Source organism: Eutrema salsugineum, unplaced genomic scaffold (assembly GCF_000478725.1).
Source record: "Eutrema salsugineum unplaced genomic scaffold, Eutsalg1_0 scaffold_1, whole genome shotgun sequence".
NCBI lineage: Eukaryota > Viridiplantae > Streptophyta > Magnoliopsida > Brassicales > Brassicaceae > Eutrema > Eutrema salsugineum.
The window spans coordinates 4,423,568-4,444,115 of record NW_006256909.1 but is presented as its reverse complement, the minus strand read 5'-3'; the positions used below and the strand labels follow the sequence as shown (position 1 = coordinate 4,444,115).

Sequence of the window (20,548 nt, the reverse complement as noted above, 5' to 3'; positions counted from 1 at the left end):
TTCAAACCAAAAAAAATCTAACAACTTGGAGAAGATAAGATAATATTCGGGCTCTATCTATCAAACTTCAATTCAAATCACTGAAATTCCAAACGGACTTCTTCCAAAATATGAAATTTACGACTTCTATATTGAATTGCAGTCTAATTCCCTTCATTTTTCTTTTATAAATGAAAATTTCACCGGTGAAACAAAAAATAGATAGAAAAGACCAATAAAAGCACCAAAAAAACAAGTCTTTAAAGGCGTTTCATCTTTCTTTAGATATGAGAGTGAGGGTTGCGTTTATAGCGTTGCGGTTGGTTTTGGAGACAGCTTGCTTTAGCGTCACAGTTGGAGACGCTCTAACACTTCGTCGTTGCTGCTCAATCACAAGCTCACTCGCGAACCACTCTAGTTTCTCTGAGTTGCTCATTTCTCCGATCCTTTTGCTTCCGAACAAAACCGATTCCACATTGTTTTGCTTCAACATCTCATCAGCTATCTCCGTCAGTTTCTTCACATTCTCTGCTCTTGCATCCGTGTCCACGTTCGGCCCACAAGCTCCTAACCTCGATCCGTTTGCCTGCTGCACCACAATGTATTTTTCTAATGATCTTTTCATCCAAAAAAAACTCAAAATGTTTAGAAAAAAAGAAAAAAAAACCTGAATGCGAACGTAGTTAGTGCTCCGGTACGGCCCAAAGCCCATAGCAACGGCCTGGTCAACAAACTCAGCGGATCCATCACCAGAGATTCGAGCCATGGGCCTAGCCCATTCTTTTACCCGCCAATTCTTGACCTGCTCGTAGTCATAATTCACCTCAAAAAGCTGACCAGTCCCAAGCGACAACACCAACAGATCCTCCACTCCCGTAACCGCCGGGAACTCCTGTTTGTTATGGAACACGTGCGTTATCGCCGCCGCCGTCGGATTGCTCATCGCGAGTCCACCTCCAACCGCAACGCACCGCGTTTTCCCGTCGACGGAGCACGTGCGAACCGGATCGAACGTGCCTGGCTCTGCCCACGTGGCACGGCAGATATCTCGGAGACGGAAATCGAAACTGTCGCTCTCGAGCGCGTCGGCGCGTGAGAATAAAAACGGCGCCGTGCTGGAGAGATCGTAGCAAGAGATGAGGATTGGTTTCAGTGTGTCTTTGAGCGTCAGATCGGCGAATGAAGCTTTCATGGCTTTCTCGAGCTTCGCCGTTGCGGCGGTTACTGAAGAAGAGGAAGACGAAGAGGATCCGGATCTTATGACCCGTTTGATCGCCGCTCCGGCTCCACCTCCACCTCCTCCTCCGCCTGATCTGTAAAACCCCTCGGCGTTCTCCACGAGGAACTTCCACGTGTCCTCCGCCTTGAAAATCGGACGGTTACCGTCTCTAGTCGCGAACATCATCGCCGAGAATACACCGCCGACTCCAGATCCGGCTGCGACGTCGAAGTAATCGGCGATTCGAGCGTTTGGATCGCCGGATTTTTCTTTCAGCATTTGCTCGAGATAGATTAGGGATTTTCCCGCCAAAAGCCCTCTCATCCCGCCACCGTCGATGCTCAAAACGCAGATTCTCCCTCTCGGACTCCTGAACGATGACGGCGTTCCCGGGAGAACGACGCCGTTGGGAGTCAACGGCGATCTCGGAGAAGGTCCAGCCTCGGAATCACCGGGTCGTAATGGGCTACGAGGAATCCATAATAGCCTTGGGTCTTCGTAACCGAAGAGAAACCTGCTCTCGAGAATGGAGAAGATCTCGTAGCTGAGCTTATCATCGGAATCGACCGTCGGTTCGTGCGATCGAGCCGTGGACAACGTCGGGCTGGTCTGAGTCCTCTCGTAATTTCCGGGAGTGTTGGGAGCTGTGTGATTGACAAAATGCTTCTTCTTCCCCTTGGAGGAAACTGCCAATGGCGGCGGCTTATCGCAGCGCCGATTCATAACCGTTAAGAGAGGGAAAGTCGAAACTGAAGCTTCTCGCAGCTATGGTGGATGAAATGATCTGGATAGAAACGGTACTTTTCAAAGACGTGTTACAAAATATTAAAAACTTAATATACCATTTTCATTACAAAAATTTGGATTATTGTTGTTATAGTTTTTGAAGCAGTGCATGACATTGCTAAGCACTACTCGTGTGCTCCGAAAGGTCTCGCACCCACGTCCGACGCCGCCTCCAGCAAATTAGCTCTTTCTTATAGATTTTCTTTTTATTGAGTTTTCAGGTTTGTTAGAATATTTTAATAAGCATTACCAAATTTATCATCGTTGGCAGATATACAGCCACCGAGTATTTAAACTAGTTAATTTTGAGTGTAATCTTAATAAATTAATGAAATTTATGTTTGAGAGAAAGAAACAGTCGTCTAGCTTTTTTTTTTGTTTTCTCCCGCCACTTAGTCCGTTTGAGTTTGATGATCAATTAGGCTTCAGCATTCAATCATCACCTTAATATCTACACCATTCTGTTTTTTATTATTAAACTGTATTAACGCATTTCACATTTTCTTAATGGAATATCAGTTCTCACATCGAAACGTTTGTCACTAAAATTAATAACGTCACTATAATTGAAGTATGTATATATTATAAACCACACCTAAACAAGGGTGAATTGATTCTACATATTGAAACATAAGCTGAACCTTTTAAAAAAAAAAGGTCGAGAAGAGAAGAGAACAGAGTCGATTTTAAAACATTAGAAAAAACACTAGAAATGATCTTCTTTATTTCCCATAAGATTCCAATCCAAAGTATCACAAATAATGAGTTTCAAGTAAAAAAAAAAAAAAAAAAAATCCTCAAGAAGCACTCTCATGTTTGCTCATATATCTATAATTTTGGAATACCGCAACAACACAAATTTATAAATCTATATAATCAAGATAATTTTTAACTGGAAGTTAAAACAAATAAATCTCAGATGATAACAGTAACCACCAGATGATGACACTATTGTCTCCCCGGAGTTTAAACGGAGAACGTACCGGAAAGATTCCCAAGTGTTGCGAGTGGCGATCCTGCATCTGTGAAATAGGACGCGAGGTTGATCTCCGAGTTATTGTATTTGTTCAAGAAAGGATGTTCCTGAAAAGTTTTTCGACCACAAGGAATGATTTCAACATTCGAATTGGATACAAAAAAGATGGAAAATGGATTATATAATAAAAACAAACCATTAGTTCCTTTGCAGAGCTTCGACTGTTCGGGTCCTTTTGCAAACTAAAAGAGAGTGCAGAGAAGAACATTTTAATTTATCATCCAGGTAAAACAAAGACGAGATTTTGTTTTCGAGAGATTACCATGTGGAGATGAATGAAGATAACTCAGGGGAGAAATTTTCTGAAGGGAGAGCAGGTGGTGGTTGGTCAACGATGGCTTCCATCAACTCGAAAACACTGGACCATGTTTCCTCTTGATCCGGAGGTAAATAAGGGAACTTTCCTGTTGCGCATTCAAGCACTACTAAACCCAAGCTCCATATATCGCTTTTATTACCGTACTTGTTACCAACGATTCTCTCTGGCTGCAACATTAACATATTGTGTTGTTATAACATTCCTCAAATGGTTTCAAACTAGATATTGCTAAACAGGGAAAGAGATACTTACAGACATATAATTGTAAGTCCCGACAAACGTGTTGGCTAAACCTGCGGTGTTTGTCATAACGGTACTCACACCAAAGTCAGTGATTTTGACTTCTCCTCTATGGTTGATCAACAGATTGGATGGTTTCAAGTCACGGTGGATGATATGCTTATCGTGATGAAGGTAGATCAGCCCCTGAAGCACCTGTATTAACACATATTCCAAGAAATCACATATCTAAACCGATGGATGCTGGACCTGGTTTTCCTGTGTGTTCTTACTTGTTTGAAGATGGCAGAAAGATAGGACTCAGGGATGGTTTTAACTGATTTGAGAAAGTCTGCTAGAGATCCGCCGTCCATGTACTCCAAGATTAGTGAGATTGCGCCATTGTCGTAAAATGATTGGTACGAGTTAACAAGATATGGACACTGTGACGACTGATTTATCTTCAGCTCTTGTGCAATTGACTTGCGAATTGCTTCATCGATATTTAGTTGAATTACCTGATTATATAGCATCAGAGTCATGCAAGGAAGAGATTAAGATTTGGTACATATGTATATAGTTCTAAACTGATTCGAAAGAGATTTGTAATTCTTCACATATAGAGAAAAAAAGATAAGAAAATTAGCTCATTATATATCGACTCTATGAGGGTACCTTCAAGGCGAAAAATTGGCCAGTCCATTTGTGTTGAACCAACTGTACAACACCACTGCTTCCTTTTCCAAGGAACTTAACCATGTCCAAATCCGACAAGCTCAACTCATCATCCGCTGGCTTAATTGGAGACAGCTGAAACAACACACACACAAAATCACAACGAGACAGATTAACCAACAGCAATCAATAACAAGACATGAGCTTTTGGATGTGTAAATTACAGTAACGATCTTTGTAAGTTTCCAAATTATGATCAGATCCAAACAACTACATTCCAGTCGAATTTACCCCTTTCACATTTTCCACATAACCTTAACACTCAGCAAAATCTTCATTCGCAGTACCAAATTCGCCAAATTTAGTAGAAAATCAAAACCGATCAAAAAAAAGAGAGGGAGAAAGGGAGAGGAAAGACTTACAACTTCAGGCTCCGATTGAGAAACGATTCGAACTCCGTCCTTGTTAACTCGTAGATCTCCATCTTTGAAAGTACCACTCTGCGTCCTACGAAAAGAAGAGAAAACCTAAGTTCCTCCCCCAAAAGACACCAGAGACATTTCCGCACACAGAAACGCCATAGATCTATCGAGAAAGTGAAGAGAGAGAGAGAGAGAGAGAGAGAATCGAGGTAGATACAAGAATTTGGTGATGGATTGCTCGCCAGCAGCCGGAATTGCGAGCTTGAGATTATTGCTAAATCCACCTTTCTTCATTGTCTACTTCCTTGAGCTTCTTCCTTTTCTTCTCGACTCGGTCATTATATATCGTCATAAACTAGTCAGCAGCGAGAAATGGGAAAGAAAGCCAAAAAATAAATATCAGTCAAGCACATGCTCACGACGTTGACCAACGACTTCGACCATTACTTTCCAGTTTTCTTCCATTTACTTGTTTTTCCCCGGTTTTCTTCGACCGAACCTTAAAATCACCCACTTTAACCGGAACACAAATCGGTTAACTCATGATACAATACTATCACACTATGTACTTGGAAAACGCAAAACGCAAACGCAAAACTGACACTAGCATTGATGAGATTACATTACAGCATTTCATTTTTATTTTTTTTTATCAAATTACATTATTTGCATATAACATAAATTCATAATCCTCAAACGCAAACACTGTTATGTTCTTATACCTTTATTTATAAGAAAATACAAATAACCCATACATATCTCTATTTGTTTACACATGTATAAATTCAATTACACTTACAATACAATCAAACGCATAAAGAAAAATCGTTTCGAGTAAATCTATCTATCAATTAACACCACTATCATTATAATTCATGTCTATTCTCTAATCAACAAGAACAAGCTTTTACCACATCCGTACATATATACATTATATCGTCGCAGAGGCCTAAAAACGGATTTCACCAAACAATATAATCTCGTCGCAAATTCGAGATCGCGAGACAAGAGATACTAGAGAGGCAATGATCACGACGTTTGTTCATAACTCCATCATGTTGAAAGAGAACCTCGAAAGAAGCTTGGGAATTTGCGATATGATCGGCCCATAAGTCTGCAACGCATGAACGAAACATCAATATCGTTGATGTATACAACACGGCGGCTTGATTGACTGATTCTATTAGTTTTACAAGAAACATCGCTTCAAATTTCACGACTAGGTAAGGAAAATGCAAGTAGGATACTACATACCTTCTCATTTTCATGGATTTGGCACAACGGAACAGCGAGGAGTTTAAAGTTTTTAGGCACGACAAACTGTTGATTTACCGGTAGTCTCACAAGAAAAAGCTTTGTGCATTCCTGAACAAACAATGAGGATAGAGAAGAGCTTCAAGTATTTGCATAAATCTTCAAAAGTCTCAAGTTTTATAACCATGGAAGTGGAATTAGCTAACCTTTGGGTGTTTCACATTGGGTGGCAAGAAAGGGTACATCAATGACTCAAAGTTGGGTCTCCACCACATTCCAATGCATTCTCCTACCTACAACAATTTTGTAATTAGAGAGCCAATTCTTAAACCAGTAGCAACAATCAGAAGAAACCACTAAAGACAAGAATCCATAGTTCCTACCTCCGAACCCGGAACAACGACATTTTCGTTAATCGAAAGCTTTGATGCTAGTTTGCGTTTCAGACCTTCAATATCTAATAGGTTAAGGAGAAATTTGGTTTTTAGCGCTGAGATTTGAGACAGAGAATTGATGCATAAAGAGGTTACGGAACAGTAAAGTAAACCTGATTCTCCAGGTCTCAAACGACCACCAGGAAGCTTGAAGATGGAGTTTCTATATTGAAGAAGCAAAGCATGAGGATGCTTGAACAACTCTACCTGATGTATCTCAACATTAAATGTTACAACCCATTTTTTCTCTGTAAATTTTCCAAAATCCCTAATTTTGCTATCAATCTTAAAATTACCAGAAGAACAGCTTCAACGCAAGTCCTCAGTCCATGAGCAGCGTAACTTCATGAGAAAAGAAGTAAAATTTAGCTACATAATAACAAAAAGATAAAAACCCAGATGATCAAAATCATTCGAAAACTAGAATTACTTCGATTTCAATCTGTCGACACGATCAGAGATATTCTCGTCCTTGACGCGAAGAGCGTCTCGCGAACCGAAGTAGTAGCTGCTAAGCGGGTATAAATCGACTATCAAGTCATTAACGAGATGGTTTCGTCTCGTCGCGTTCTCTTCGCTGGTCTCCATATCTAAAACTCGAGCTTCTTCACCCATCTTTCCCCGGTAAAATCCAAAGACAGAGAGCTAAAAGCGATCGCGATCTATTATAAATTTAATAACAGAAGAATCACGAAGACAGAAGTAGGAAGAACAGTGAAGAAGCGAAAGCGATGGTGTCGTAGTAGAATCAGTGATACGTGGCGGCTCCAGAGATTTCTTCTCCGCTAAACGGTGCTAATTAGCTGACGCCGGCGGGAGAGTGAGTGAGAAGGAAGAAAGTTAAGTGGAGATCGATGTTGGGCCTCTTACGATATTAATGGGCCTATAGTAATGACAAAGAAACGGCAGGATGTTTTAATAATCTATTGATTCCAGCTGCTAAAAACGACGCAAGTTTCCATTTTCTAACTAAATAACGAAACGGTGTTAGGGTGACAAGAGAATCAGAGAGAGTCACTCTTTCAAATTTGGGTCTTTTGCTTCTTCTTGTTCACTTTGAAACACAGTAAAAACCTAAAAGGGAAAAAAGATGAAACTCGCAGGTCTGAAATCGATCGAGAACGCACATGAAGATTCAGTTTGGGCGGCGACGTGGGTTCCGGCGACTGAAGATCGACCGGCGTTACTTCTGACTGGATCTCTCGACGAGACGGTGAAGCTATGGCGAGCGGACGAGCTGGATCTTGTGCGGACTAATACCGGACACTCATTGGGAGTAGCAGCTGTGGCGGCGCATCCTTCAGGGATAATTGCGGCATCTTCTTCGCTCGATAGCTTCGTCCGCGTCTTTGATGTTGACACTAATGCTACCATTGCTGTTCTGGAAGCTCCTCCTTCTGAGGTTTGGGGGATGCAATTTGAACCGAAGGTAATTGATTTGCTCTGAATCTCTAAAATTGAATAATTTTGTCTCCGTTTTGAGGGTTTTGAAGGATTTGGGTTGCTTTATGGTGGAAGAAATTTGGTTGCTTCAGGGAATTTCACTACTTGGATGCAATTATAGAACAATGCTTAGAAACTTATTGGAATTGTTGAGCATCGTTTGAATCTGTGGCTCAAATCAGATAGGGGCGTTGACTGTTGTCATCCCGTGTTGTCAACTATTGTGTTCCGAAATCGGCCTAGATCAACTTAATAGCATAATATCTGTTATTGCTTTATTACAACTTTGGTGAAACATCTTGATTTGGTAAGCTGTTGCTTCTCGCCGTTATTTTTAGTATCAGCCCTGACTTTGTTTTCACTGATAACGTACTTCAATACATTCTTGGCTATAGTCATTGTCGAGTAGACTACTGTAACCTATCGGTTGGATCTAGAAATACCTTATTGTCAAGATACTGATCTACTGCTTAGGGATTACTTTGTAGTGGAGCTTTTAGTTGCTTCTAAGCTGTTTTACATGATTTCAACATCACTCTTCAGAATAATGCTCTGCTGCGAAGTGCTAACAGATCTATTTACGTGTTCCAAGGGTACAATCCTTGCTGTTGCAGGTGGAAGTAGTGCCTCGGTCAAGCTTTGGGACACTGCAAGCTGGAGATTAGTCTCAACACTATCAATCCCACGTCCAGAAGCACCAAAACCTTCTGATAAAACTAGCAGCAAGAAATTCGTTCTCTCAGTGGCATGGTCTCCTAATGGGAAACGGCTTGCTTGTGGTTCAATGGATGGCACGATCTGTGTCTTTGATGTTGAACGCTCAAAGCTTCTTCACCAGCTAGAAGGTCACAACATGCCTGTAAGGTCACTTGTGTTCTCCCCTGTAGACCCGAGAATCCTCTTCTCTGGATCAGATGATGGGCATGTGAACATGCACGACGCAGAAGGGAAAACGTTGCTGGGGTCCATGTCAGGGCACACGAGCTGGGTGCTAAGCGTCGATGCTAGCCCAGACGGTGGAGCTATAGCGACGGGCTCAAGCGATAGAACTGTGAGGCTTTGGGATCTTAAAATGAGAGCGGCCATTCAGACAATGAGCAATCACAATGACCAGGTTTGGTCTGTAGCGTTTAGACCACCTGGTGGAACTGGTGTCCGAGCTGGTAGGCTCGCTAGTGTCTCTGATGACAAGAGTGTATCGCTCTATGATTACTCATGAAAAACCTCTAATTTTTATTTTATTTTATGCATTCTCCAAGACGCTCTAGATTTCGAGGATTCTATGTATACACTAGTTGTAACAATGTAATTTGCAACAGGTTTTTGTGGCTACAAGATTTTTGACTGGTGACTTTTATATAAACGCTCACATTAAAAAAGAGAAAAAAAATGGTTCAAACTTTGCGTTACACCTTATTGGAAAAACCGAGAAACGTAAAGATCACAGAGAGAGGAGCATTGAAGAGTACACAAACAACCGTCTAAAAGTTTTCAAAAAAGAAAAGAAAATGGTCTGTTTCTCATGACCTAAGTGTCTGACTTCCTAAGTAACTCTTAAGAACATCCATGACAGCTCCGAAATCTGCTTTGACTTCAACAGGAGGATTGGAGAATCTGCAAGCCATGTCAGGGATGGCCTTGGAGTGATAATCTATCTTAGACTGAGTAAACTTCAACCCATGAGCAGTACTCACAACCACGGTTCTATCAGTCGGTGCAATCACTCCTTGGTTCCTCAGCTTGAACAGAGCGGTTAATGCCACACCTGTATGTGGACAGATAAACATTCCGGTCGAATCAGCTTGAGCCATCGCGTCCATAAGCTCCTCCTCCGTGGCTTCTTCAACAATCCCGTTGCACTTCTTGAGAGCGTACACAGCTCTATCGATGGAGACAGGGTCACCGATCTGAATCGCAGAGGCAAAAGTGGTACTTGCGGTCATGGGCTTGAAGTCCTTCCAACCAGACTTGTAGTGCAAGTAAAGAGGATTAGCATTGGCTGCTTGTGCACAGACCATCCTCGGGATCCTATCGACGAGACCCAGTTCTTGACACATCTTGAATCCTTTGTAAAAGGCGTAAATGTTTCCGAGATTGCCTCCAGGAACAATCACCCAATCTGGAACTTGCCAATCAAACTGCTGCAGAATCTCTATAGCTGCAGTTTTCTGCCCTTCTAACCTCAGACTATTCAACGAATTGGCCAAGTAAATCGGCAATTCCGATGTTATCTCTCTAATCAGCTTCATGCACCCATCGAAATCAGTGTCAATGCTCAGAACAAACGCACCGTTAGCAATCGGCTGAACCAGCTGAGCCATTGAGATCTTGTTCGCCGGCAAGAAGACGATCGATGGGATTCCAGCGGCGGCGCAGTAAGCAGAGAGAGCAGCGGATGTGTCTCCGGTGGAAGCACATCCGACGCCGACCACAGGTCGTTCCATCTTTCTCAGGCGGTTAACTTGGCTGACCAAAACTGTCATTCCGAGATCCTTGAAACTTCCGGTATGGCTAATCCCACAGTGTTTCACCCACAGATCATTCATTCCGAGAAACTTTTTGCCAAACCTCTCCGCCCAGAACAGATTCGAGTTTCCTTCGAAGGCAGAGACGATGTCGTCGTCATCGATCTCGGGAAGAACCCACTCCTTCTTCGACCATACACCGGACCCATACGGCCAAGTGCTTTTACCGACTCGCGAATCGAAGAGATCTCGCCAGTACGCACCGTCGAATCGCTTCAAAGCCTCCATATCGTGCTCGACATCGAGCAGGCCACCGGAGCGGCTGCGGTAAACGATCTCGTCGAGAGAGTAGTGCTCGGTGGATCCAGGCGCCGCGTTGAAAGGAACATACCTGGCTGAGAAAGGATTCACGGCGGTGGAACGATGGCGACGAGCCTCATCACGAATGTTATCCTCGGTACGGCGAGGCTTGACGACAGTCTCGATTGGAGTGGTGTTGTTGTTTCCATCTGCGGTTTTCGCGGAGGAGGTACAGGAGACGACGACGGGACGGTGGCGGAGGAGAGCGGTAGAGTGGTGGCGGCGGCGGATGGGGTCATGTTTAGGGTTGAGGGAAGAAACAGAGGCATTGAAGAGAGAAGAGGAAGCCATTTTTAGAGATAGAAAGAGAAGTGAGATGCGGCTGAGGATTTTGAGGGGACACGGGGGAGAGAGAAAGAGATGACTAAATTCAGATTACAGTATTAATGTGATTAAAATATTAAACCGGAAATGTTGTAGAACCGGGCATAAGGTTTAAGCATTTAGGTATCTCTAAACAGATAGGACACCGTCAACAACAAAAAATCTAACATATGGACGGCGTCAACAAAAGACAACAAAAACATCTAACAGATGGACGTAGAGATTCTTGGCCCCATCAACCATTTCAAATATCCAGATTTCTTTTTTATATCTGTCACGTTTGTTTTTTTCTGGTTAATAAAGTACATACAATATGCTTAAGAAGAAAAGGTGAAACATATAAAGTTAGAAATAGTTCACTCCCAATTCCTAAAAATAGCGTTTTTTTTTTGGTGAATGATCGGGAGATTTCTCTCCCGAATTTTACTAATAAATCAAAAAACCATTACATACGAATTTGTCTCAATTGAGAATGTCCAACAACATCCTCTCTTGAAATCAATTCCACCTCTAAAGGAGCTAAAAACAAAGCATGAAAACCTAAAGGTAAAGAAAAAGCATAGTTAGCTAATCCGTCGGTAGTAAGACGATTAGCCTCCTTATACACATAAACCACCCGAACTATCCAGCTCCTCGATAGAAAGCTATAGCACAAACGTACTAGGAATGACAGGGGATGCGATTCACAAATCCCTGTCGTAAGAAAACGTACCACCAGAATCTACTTCGAGCTTTACTCTCGTGTACTTCCGTTCCCACGCGATCACAAGCCCATAATAGACACCCCATAACTCTGCTAGCGGTGCCGAACATCTCCCAATATTAAGAGCAAATCCGCCACACCATCCTCCTTGCCAATCCCGTAACACGCCACCCGCAGTCGCAAGACCCGGATTCCCTCTCGAAGCGCCATCAGTATTCAACTTAATCCAACCCATCTCCGGAGCTACCCATTTGATCATCCGAGCCACCATCATGCCCCGCCCTTGGTTTATTGCTAACTCCTCATTCGCATCTGCAACCTCTTTCGACGCCTCCTTAATAAAACGAACTCGATCTCTACACCTTCGATTTTCCCCAAAAATATTTCCACACCTCCATTTCCAACCCCACCAAGCTGCTATCGAGAACATAGTGGCCCACGGAACTCCCATAATAACCTCACCATCTCCTAAATTCGCAAACATCCATTCAAGTAAAGACTTTGTGAAAAAAGCTCCTCTTTTCCTAGCCGGAACCAGACGATTCCATATTCCTTCCATCGCCGGACAATCACGGAGAATATGTAAGATAGATTCCACACCTCCCTTACACACCGGGCAAACTTCCGTATCAGCCAAGTGTCTCCTATACCGCTCTTGATTCGTCATAATCGCTTGATTACCAGCTAGCCAAAGAAAGACTCTAACTCTTTCCGGTGCCATTACCCTCCACACTCTCTTATAAAACGCTTCCATATCTTGTCTCGGGCCTGCATCACGAGTTAACAAAGCATATGCCGATGCCACCGTGAACTTTCCATCCGCCGTCTCTCCCCACGACATCCGGTCTCTAGCCCCCGACATCGTATCCAAGACAACCGATGCTAAGTCTAGACTCTTTTCTGGGTCAAGAAACGGCATAATTCTGGTCAAATCCCATCCCCTCCCTTCGATCCACAAGTCCCGAGCCTTCACCCTCTCAAACCCATACGGCAATGGTGCTACTAGTATCTCTTGCAACGGTCGCTCAAATAGCCATTTATCTGTCCAAAAGTTAATCGTACGGCCATCTCCAACCACCCAACGCAGCCCTTGATATATCACATCTAAATATAGCGTTTTTATTCACAATATAATATGCATTATTCGGATTTAAATTTGGATGGTGAAATTAGTTAGAAATAGATCACTCCCAATGTCCAGTTTAGGATGGAGAAATTAGTTCCCAAAACCAAGCTGCATCTGATTTTACACTTGAGATCAACATGCGAATACTCTAAGTATCCCATATTACTTGGTTCGAATTTGGAAATCTTTTACAAACAACTCTCTTTCTGAACCGGGTGTATAGATAGATAGAAATGTAAATATTAAATCCGGACAATTCACAGACTCACAATTATTTAACAAGAAAACTAGAAGCAAGAAGGGATATTTATATATGTTAACTATTAAGTATGGACTCAACTCCTGTAAAACTACACTAAAGAGTAAACAAGCCGGTAATTGCTTTAAGGCAATAAAACATCTCTATACACTGAGTAGGAGAGATTAAAAAAAAAGGACTAAACTGGCGGTATGTTTGAGAATGAGAAACCTTTGTATCCTTTGTAAGCGTAATATGCGATCCGCGTATAGTAAAACCCCGGGATGAACAGAAGACACCCGAGGACGATGAAGAAAATCCCTGTGTTTCACCATTAAAAGGGAAAAAATCAAACAGAGAATGAATCCATCATTACCTGAGCTCATGCCCATATCACATATGGCAAACTAGGAATGTCAGAATTTTGATGCAATAATGAGAAAAAAAAAAATCAAATCACGTTTAGTATGATGCAGATACTTTGCAGAGCATCAATGAGTTGGAGATGCGTCAAAAGCATCAATGACCTTGTAGAGTTATAAGCCAGAGAAGAGCAAATTACTCATGTTGTTTACAAGCACAGGTTTTTAACAAGGTTGATATAAGAATTTCTCAATTTGGAAAATCATTCCAGACTGAAATGTATGAACTTTTATGATTTTTCGCTCTATTATAGAGAAGCTTAGAATAAATCATATACAATACAAGTTCTTCCGAATCTCAGAATGAAATCAAATCGCATGCCTTTGGCAAAGCTTTCTGTATTCATCCAAATCTTATCTAGAAAACAGAGAGCAGAAGGCCAAAACCGAAACTAAATTACACACTTGCAATCTCTCTATCATCTTAATCACCTAGATTCTGGTATAGATTCCTCAAATCTAAATATTTCCTAAAACAATCTAGCTGAAATCGATCATTTCTTTCCAAATCTACCAAACTACGTTCTTGTTAACAACTACTAAACCTTACATAATAAGAGGAACACAAGTATAAAAAGGTCCATTTCCAATTTCTACAACCTAGACTAGATTAAAAAAAAATTAGCAACAAAGACAAGAAATCGCACCGTGGCCTCGATCACCGCCAACTCGATTGTACGCCATGAAGAAGCCGGAGACAATTCCCAGGGTTCCGAACACGAGGAGAGCCACCGCGAGTGCGATCTCCTTCACCGGCGGTCGGTTATTGACGGTGTATGAAGTCTCAATCATGATGTCCTCGTCCGATATCGAGAACGCATGGTCGACGTACGCCATTTACACAGCTCCGGATCGAGATCAATGGGCACCGATCTAGAAGAAACCAGAATGACGTCGAAATCAGCGTGAAAAGCGGAATATTCGAAGCTCGCGAAATGAAATCAAACTGTTCGCTTTTAGTCTTCAGAAGTTATTGAGAGTCTCTCTTGTGACGGAGACGGATGTATAGTTTGGTGTAATTTCATTTGTCGTGAAATCTACTCAACGTACAGTATCGTGCCGGATTTATTATTTAGATGGAAACTACTCGTCGTTTTCATTGTTTTTTTTCCTCTCAGAAAACGACAGTACGTGCGAGTCTATCTTCAGGGGAACCCAAAAGAGAATTCTAATGTGAAAATGTAGAAAACAAGGTGCTTAAATACAACTCGGTCACACCTCTCTAATATTCATTTCTTCTTTTGATGATGACATAGCATATTTACAAATTCAAGAGACTCATGTCAAGAAATCGAACCAAACCGAAACATATAGATCAGAGAGATTTGTGAGGAGGATAGAGTTTCCAGAGAGCAACAGTTGAATCCTCAGACGCAGATGCCATTAGCTCACAGTCTGGAGAGTAGGACACGGCGTTGCACTGCAAACAAACACATGAAAGCATAAAAATACAAAAATTCAAGAAAAAAGCAATTTGTCTCCAGCTAGTAAAAGGTTGAGAAATATTCACATACCGTTGTTCGGTGGTACTTAAGTATCGCTAGTGCATTTCCTTTTCGGTAATTGTACACCCTTACTCTGTTTTCCAAATATGTAACAAACATGTATTGGTTAAAACTAGTCAAAATATCGATGGAAAGGACAAGAACAATATCATATGCATCAACAGTTTTATTTACAAAAGGTGAGTTTAAGAGCAAAGCTATTTCCACTGTATAACATGTGAGACTAAATGAATCTTTACTTTCTTTATTTACATTGGAAAAACATGAAGCAGATCATCAAACAGAGTTTAGAACTAAAAGAAACGAATGTTAACCTGTGGTCCCAACCAGCCGTGGCTGCAACTTTCCCATCGGGTCGAATTGAGGTGCCCGATACGCCTGGCCTATCCAATATAATCTCTTTCCTCAAGGTACAAGAACCCTATTTGAAAGAAAAGGAAAAAGTTATAGAATTCAGCATCAGACAAACTATAACTATACAGCGATCACACAAGTGCATCCTCTCCTTACAGTTGAATGGTTGAGATTATACATCACAATCTTATCATCTGCTCCTCCTGAGATTCCTCCATCACATGATGATGCAACGCAAAGACTTAAAACTGCATAAAGAAGACAAAATAAGTAATGCGGGAATTTCAAAGAGCATGAACAAAGTATAAGACAAAAAAAAATTGAATAGAGAGGATGGGAATAAGACCTGGCTCTGAGTGAAACCTAACACTTGTTAGAGGAATCTTAGCATTGCGTGTATCCCAAAGCAGCATGGAACCATCCTCATAACTACACAAGTTTGGAATTAACCACCCATAATATAAAGAAAGCATTGCAAATCCAGGGTTTTATCTCTCTCGATTGATGGAAAAAAGCTTCGGAAAGAAAGCATACCCAGCCAAGACATTTAAGAAACCCTGCGATTCAGGAGGGCAATATAATTGAACAGCCATACACATTCCTGCAGATGATCCAACATATCATCAGGTGAGAGTATTACAAGCAAAGTTCAAAGGTGAATGAATTGATGAAGCTCTTTTTAGCTGACACAATTTTACTGATGTAAGTAAAAAAAAACAAGGTTAACAAGAAATGTGCATATGAAGGATCTCATAGAGAAAACAGTAGGAGCTTACCTCTTTCTCTGGTAGAAGCACTGGGGGATTCGTCAGGGCTAGCTTGCGGAAGCTGTATGACCTTGTCTCCGCTATTGAAATCCCATATCTCTACCTTTACGTATAAATCAAATTCAAAACTGAAAACCAAACTGTAGGTTTTGGTCCAAAAGAAAGAATCATATGGGTTTCTAGTTACCTCGTTAGGTTGCTCCCCTGCTACTGCTACATAAGTGGTACCTTCAGCATGATCTTCATCTGTTATTGACAATGTAACCTTGAGAAAATATTTATGATCTTACATTTTTAACTTTGAAATATTGCACTGAATCAATCCAGTCCGAAACCATGAGCAGAACAAAAAAAAAAATTAGACAACTCAAGTAAAACATACCCTGAAGCGCAGCAGAATCCCCCACAGATCCCTCACTATCATCTGTACATTGAACATTACGCGTGTCTCCATAAGCCTGCTCATCGCAATTCTTGGAGCGACCTTGAGCTTCTTCGAAAGAAGTCTTAGGCTTCTTAACAAGAGAGAACTTGCAAAAATGATAGGCGCTTGTATTGAGTACAAGTAATGGATCCCTGCCAAGCATGTCACGAGAATCAGTGGTTATAGTTTAGATAGCAACGAATGCATAAACATTTGAAAAAAGGGAAAATCATATCCACCTTGATAGACCACCATCTTCAATATCCCAACACTTGACAGTTCCATCTCTGCCCTGGCTATAACCATGACAGTAAAGTGGTTCAAATTTTCTGGAAATAGATTGATTTATGAAGCGCATGATTGCTTATGTTTACCTGATAATCTTGTTTTCTCCTAACCTCGGACTAGCTGCTACAGCTAAAACCCCATTTGCTCTACTATGAGCCCTACAAAATCCAAAACGAAACAATGAATGAATGCTACTTCATTATCAAAACAAAAAAGAAAGGAATTTTAAAATCAAAATCACAAACCACGCAGAAGAAACTGCACGATGCTGAATGGTATCCCAAATCCTCAACTCTCCATCAGCTGAACTGGAGAAAAAATCTTCAATTTGCACCAAATTAACATAAAAATGATGGAAGATTCCGAATTTATTACAAGTGAAGGAAGATTGATTTACCCAGTGAAAAGCAGAGATTTTGATGGATGGAACGAAACGTCCATAACAGAGTGACGGTGTCCTCTAAGCACAGCCACCGGATCAGGCGGCGGTCTCTTGCTCATCTCCGTTTCGCTTCTACCCAGAAACAAACTATTCCCTTCCAAATCTCGTAAATTTTGCCGCGAAAATAGCTCGAGAAATGTAATCAAACTGTTTGCTTTTAGGTCTTTTAAGAGTTACGACTTACGAAAGCTTGTGATGAAGAAGACGAATAGTCTGCTGTTTGTTTTCCCTCTCGGATCTACTTTCTAGATAAAAACTACGCGTCGTTTCAATTCATTTCTTCTCCAAAATGGCAGAACGTGCGAAAGGGAAAAATTACAAAAAGGAGATTAATATCCGTTTATCGGATAACAATATCTGAGTTTCCAAACAAGCCAAACTTCTTATACTCGTCTTCCTCCCAAGGATAGTAAGAGAGCGGAGAAGCTTATTCTGACGATCCGAAGAAAATGGCTCCGAGATCCGATTCGCAAACCCTAGCCACCGGCTCCGCCATGTCAGACACGTCTGTTGAATCGTCGATCGATCCGATCTTCCACATTCTCCGTATCATCCCTTTCTCCTTCCTCCGGCCACCGCGTCTCCGTCTCAAGCTCCCTTCGTTCACGCTCCCGTCGCCGATGACCGTATTCGCTCTGATTCTCCTCACCTACTTCTTGGTCGTCTCCGGCTTCGTCTACGATGTGATTGTCGAGCCTCCAGGTATCGGGTCGACCCAGGACCCAATCACCGGGTCGATAAGGCCCGTCGTGTTCATGTCGGGTCGGGTTAATGGGCAGTACATCATTGAAGGTCTTTCGTCGGGATTCATGTTCGTGCTCGGTGGGATCGGGATCATAATGCTGGATCTGGCACTTGATAAGAATCGAGCTAAGAGCGTCAAAGCATCCTATGCTACAGCTGGAATCTCCTCCATTGTGATCGCTTATGTCATGAGTATGCTCTTTATCCGGATCAAGATCCCTGGTTATCTCCATTAGAGTTTAGATCAACTTTCACTTGGTTCTGTAGTTGGATCGATCACTGGAAAAGATGTGCCTTTTTTTGTGTGTTTCTAAGCTTATGTGCTCACTGTAACCAGATTCTACTTGGTTCTGATTTTGTTTGATAATGGGAATTTTAGCTTTGGATGTTAGCATCTTGAGACGATGATGTTTAGAAATCTATATCCGCGTTTGATTTATCATTCTCATCGATTAGCTTTAAACCTGCGTTGAAAATGATACTGTGAAGTTTTCTACAACAATTACATAATAACACTACCAATAAAGTCGAGATTTTTTAAGCTGGGTTTGCTGGATTGTGCATAGCTTCAGGTATTGATCTGATGAACTACGCATGATTCTTTTAGACGATTTGATAAGAGAGTGTGATTGTTTGAGTTCTACAAGAGCCAATAGTAAGACTTCATTTGGAAGCCTTAGATATATCTGTCAAAAAAAAAAAAAGCTGAGAATAATAAATCTTCTTGAAACTGACGGTGTTGTTTTGTTGCTCTTACAAGTAAATCTTTGAACTTTCACAAATGTCTGAAACTCTGAAAGTATCAAGAAGGGCATGGAAATTATAAAAGGAAAGACTGTTATTTGCAATTTTAAATACATGATTTACAATAAGAAGTTCGAAATCTGAACGCTGTATATATACAAACTCTTTATACATTTGACTGGCTTAAGTAAATGGTTGATAGTTTGAAATGTCTTTACTGTCTTGCATTATCATTATCTGCTGAAATAGGTTCTTGGAGAAAAGATACGCCTAGGTGAGCACATCGCAGGAAACCTAGTCGAAGCTAGGATATCAATGGGACGGTACTCAGGCATGATGAGTCCTTCGCTCTCTTCCCTGGTCCAAGCCCTTGACCTGCCATTAAACGTTCCATACTTAACCAACTTACGGAATCCCCATGACTTCTTCTTTGTCACGGTGTTCACCAGCCTACCATTCATCTTCTGGCTCAGATACTCTCTCACCGCATGCAAGCTCTGCTCCACAACCTCAATGGGTGGGGACACGAACGGGTTTCCTTCCGCGCTCAGCTTCCTCAACCGTCTCATGCATCCAATGGACTCAGGCAACACTGTGATCTTGTTGTAGCTGATATCCAGCTCGAGGAGGTTCATGAGAAGACCGATAGAAGATGGGAGTGCAGTGAGATACTGGAAGTTCTGACTTACATTGAGGATCTCGAGGTTGATGAGGTTCTCGAGGTCTTCAGGGAGGATCATAAGGCAATTGAGACGAGCATCAAGGACATGGAGGGAAGTGAGGTAGGTGATTGAGCTTGGTAGGCTTATGAGCTTGTTCGAGTTGACACAGAGCTTCCTCAGATTGGTTAGTTCTAGCCCTATTGAGTCTGGTAATCTAATCAGTTCGTTGAAGTTTGCATTTAGTTCTTCGAGTGACCTGGGAAAATCCAAAAGCAAAAGAAAACAGAAGAATCAAATCATCATACATATATGATTGGTTTGGTTCAGAATTGAGAGTTTTGTTGTGAATCTTTGAGGGGTTAACCTGCAATTTTGGATAGTTTTGGGGAGGGAAACGAGAAAGTTTCCGGAGACATTAAGGATCTTGAGCTTAGAGAGACAACCAATGGAGTTTGGAAGAGCTTTTATCTGGTTTGAGTGAATATCTAATGCTACCAAGTTCAGTAATCTAGCTGTTAGAGATTCTGGTATTTTCTGTTACCATTCACAAACAAAACAAAACAAAGGTTAGAAACCAATATTTTTATGGATGTGTATGTATATAGAAATTATTAACCTTGATATGATTGTTGGAGAGATCAAGCTTGCAAATATTTGCCAAATTGAGGGAAGGATTTGGGAGAGATTGTAATGCCATGCCACTCAAATTGACAACCTCGAGTCTCTCTTCCTCATTATTGTTAATATTGTCTGATATTGGTGACTTTGGTGATGATGATGGTGATGATAGTGGTGATTGGCTCAAGTCCATCATCATCATTGTCATCATGTGATCATTTTGTCCATGTGATTGTTGATACTGATATGCCTCTTTGCATATCATCGTTTATATGTTTGTTTATGGCTTTTGTTATGACTTTCTTCTAGAGGAAGAAGATGAAGAATAGAGATTTGATGTGGAATGAGAGTAAGATTCTTCTGCTTATAATGGCAACACATGTGTGTCTAATATATATACACAAAGAGGCTTTGGAAATGTATGGAGGAGAAACTTTGGTGGAATTTTAAGGGAATGAATACTTTTCGGAAATTTAATTATTTGAGATTATTAATGACATAAAAAGGGTGATCAAGAAAGGTGATTAGCTAATTAAGGAGAGAGAGTGAGAGAGTTATGCGTCGCCGAGTTTTTTC

At 41.4% G+C, this 20,548-nt stretch overlaps 9 protein-coding genes across 11 annotated transcripts; 2 read left to right on the top strand and 7 right to left on the bottom strand.

Annotated features, from left to right (window-relative positions):
* Positions 1-235: 235 nt before the first annotated feature.
* LOC18031122 (patatin-like protein 8) lies at positions 236-2,093 on the bottom strand. Its single transcript, XM_006412743.2, has 2 exons — positions 647-2,093; positions 236-568 (listed from the first exon to the last, which is right to left on the bottom strand). Exons 1-2 carry the CDS (start codon positions 1,919-1,921, stop codon positions 251-253), a joined length of 1,593 nt encoding a protein of 530 aa, XP_006412806.1. The 5' UTR covers positions 1,922-2,093; the 3' UTR covers positions 236-250.
* Positions 2,094-2,696: 603 nt separating this feature from the next.
* Positions 2,697-5,019, bottom strand: LOC18031121 (mitogen-activated protein kinase kinase 2). Its single transcript, XM_006412741.2, has 8 exons — positions 4,873-5,019; positions 4,656-4,740; positions 4,234-4,368; positions 3,852-4,076; positions 3,592-3,774; positions 3,283-3,506; positions 3,157-3,202; positions 2,697-3,067 (listed from the first exon to the last, which is right to left on the bottom strand). The coding sequence occupies exons 1-8, from the start codon at positions 4,947-4,949 to the stop codon at positions 2,951-2,953; spliced, it is 1,092 nt and encodes a 363-aa protein (XP_006412804.1). The 5' UTR covers positions 4,950-5,019; the 3' UTR covers positions 2,697-2,950.
* A 348-nt stretch (positions 5,020-5,367) lies between these two features.
* On the bottom strand, positions 5,368-7,152 carry LOC18031119 (pre-mRNA cleavage factor Im 25 kDa subunit 1). Of its 2 annotated transcripts, XM_006412740.2 has the most exons (7): positions 6,774-7,152; positions 6,640-6,685; positions 6,457-6,550; positions 6,293-6,366; positions 6,116-6,202; positions 5,910-6,020; positions 5,368-5,769 (listed from the first exon to the last, which is right to left on the bottom strand). In XM_006412740.2, the coding sequence occupies exons 1-7, from the start codon at positions 6,956-6,958 to the stop codon at positions 5,698-5,700; spliced, it is 669 nt and encodes a 222-aa protein (XP_006412803.1). In that variant the 5' UTR covers positions 6,959-7,152; the 3' UTR covers positions 5,368-5,697. The 2 variants fall into 2 exon arrangements, with proteins under 2 accessions (XP_006412803.1, XP_024005350.1); XM_024149582.1 differs by having other exon boundaries at positions 6,293-6,550.
* Positions 7,153-7,352: 200 nt separating this feature from the next.
* On the top strand, positions 7,353-9,121 carry LOC18031120 (WD repeat-containing protein VIP3). The gene is made up of 2 exons (XM_006412738.2): positions 7,353-7,772; positions 8,379-9,121. The coding sequence occupies exons 1-2, from the start codon at positions 7,434-7,436 to the stop codon at positions 9,003-9,005; spliced, it is 966 nt and encodes a 321-aa protein (XP_006412801.1). The 5' UTR covers positions 7,353-7,433; the 3' UTR covers positions 9,006-9,121.
* A 36-nt stretch (positions 9,122-9,157) lies between these two features.
* Positions 9,158-10,974, bottom strand: LOC18031118 (threonine synthase 1, chloroplastic). The gene has a single exon (XM_006412739.2). The coding sequence runs from the start codon at positions 10,900-10,902 to the stop codon at positions 9,307-9,309; it is 1,596 nt and encodes a 531-aa protein (XP_006412802.1). The 5' UTR covers positions 10,903-10,974; the 3' UTR covers positions 9,158-9,306.
* A 2,010-nt stretch (positions 10,975-12,984) lies between these two features.
* On the bottom strand, positions 12,985-14,478 carry LOC18031117 (transmembrane protein 230). The gene is made up of 2 exons (XM_006412737.2): positions 14,072-14,478; positions 12,985-13,323 (listed from the first exon to the last, which is right to left on the bottom strand). The coding sequence occupies exons 1-2, from the start codon at positions 14,259-14,261 to the stop codon at positions 13,202-13,204; spliced, it is 312 nt and encodes a 103-aa protein (XP_006412800.1). The 5' UTR covers positions 14,262-14,478; the 3' UTR covers positions 12,985-13,201.
* LOC18031116 (protein DECREASED SIZE EXCLUSION LIMIT 1) lies at positions 14,475-17,427 on the bottom strand. Of its 2 annotated transcripts, none has more exons than XM_006412736.2 (13): positions 17,160-17,427; positions 17,008-17,070; positions 16,849-16,920; positions 16,714-16,770; positions 16,433-16,626; positions 16,238-16,296; positions 16,060-16,153; positions 15,818-15,884; positions 15,630-15,712; positions 15,440-15,531; positions 15,244-15,350; positions 14,939-15,002; positions 14,475-14,844 (listed from the first exon to the last, which is right to left on the bottom strand). In XM_006412736.2, the coding sequence occupies exons 1-13, from the start codon at positions 17,261-17,263 to the stop codon at positions 14,740-14,742; spliced, it is 1,161 nt and encodes a 386-aa protein (XP_006412799.1). In that variant the 5' UTR covers positions 17,264-17,427; the 3' UTR covers positions 14,475-14,739. The 2 variants fall into 2 exon arrangements, with proteins under 2 accessions (XP_006412799.1, XP_024005423.1); XM_024149655.1 differs by having other exon boundaries at positions 16,238-16,278.
* Positions 17,428-17,596: 169 nt separating this feature from the next.
* Positions 17,597-18,335, top strand: LOC18030850 (oligosaccharyltransferase complex subunit ostc). Its single transcript, XM_006412735.2, has one exon. It carries the CDS (start codon positions 17,654-17,656, stop codon positions 18,182-18,184), a length of 531 nt encoding a protein of 176 aa, XP_006412798.1. The 5' UTR covers positions 17,597-17,653; the 3' UTR covers positions 18,185-18,335.
* A 586-nt stretch (positions 18,336-18,921) lies between these two features.
* LOC18030849 (plant intracellular Ras-group-related LRR protein 7) lies at positions 18,922-20,237 on the bottom strand. Its single transcript, XM_006412734.2, has 3 exons — positions 19,971-20,237; positions 19,719-19,888; positions 18,922-19,610 (listed from the first exon to the last, which is right to left on the bottom strand). The coding sequence occupies exons 1-3, from the start codon at positions 20,235-20,237 to the stop codon at positions 18,926-18,928; spliced, it is 1,122 nt and encodes a 373-aa protein (XP_006412797.1). The 3' UTR covers positions 18,922-18,925.
* Positions 20,238-20,548: the final 311 nt, after the last annotated feature.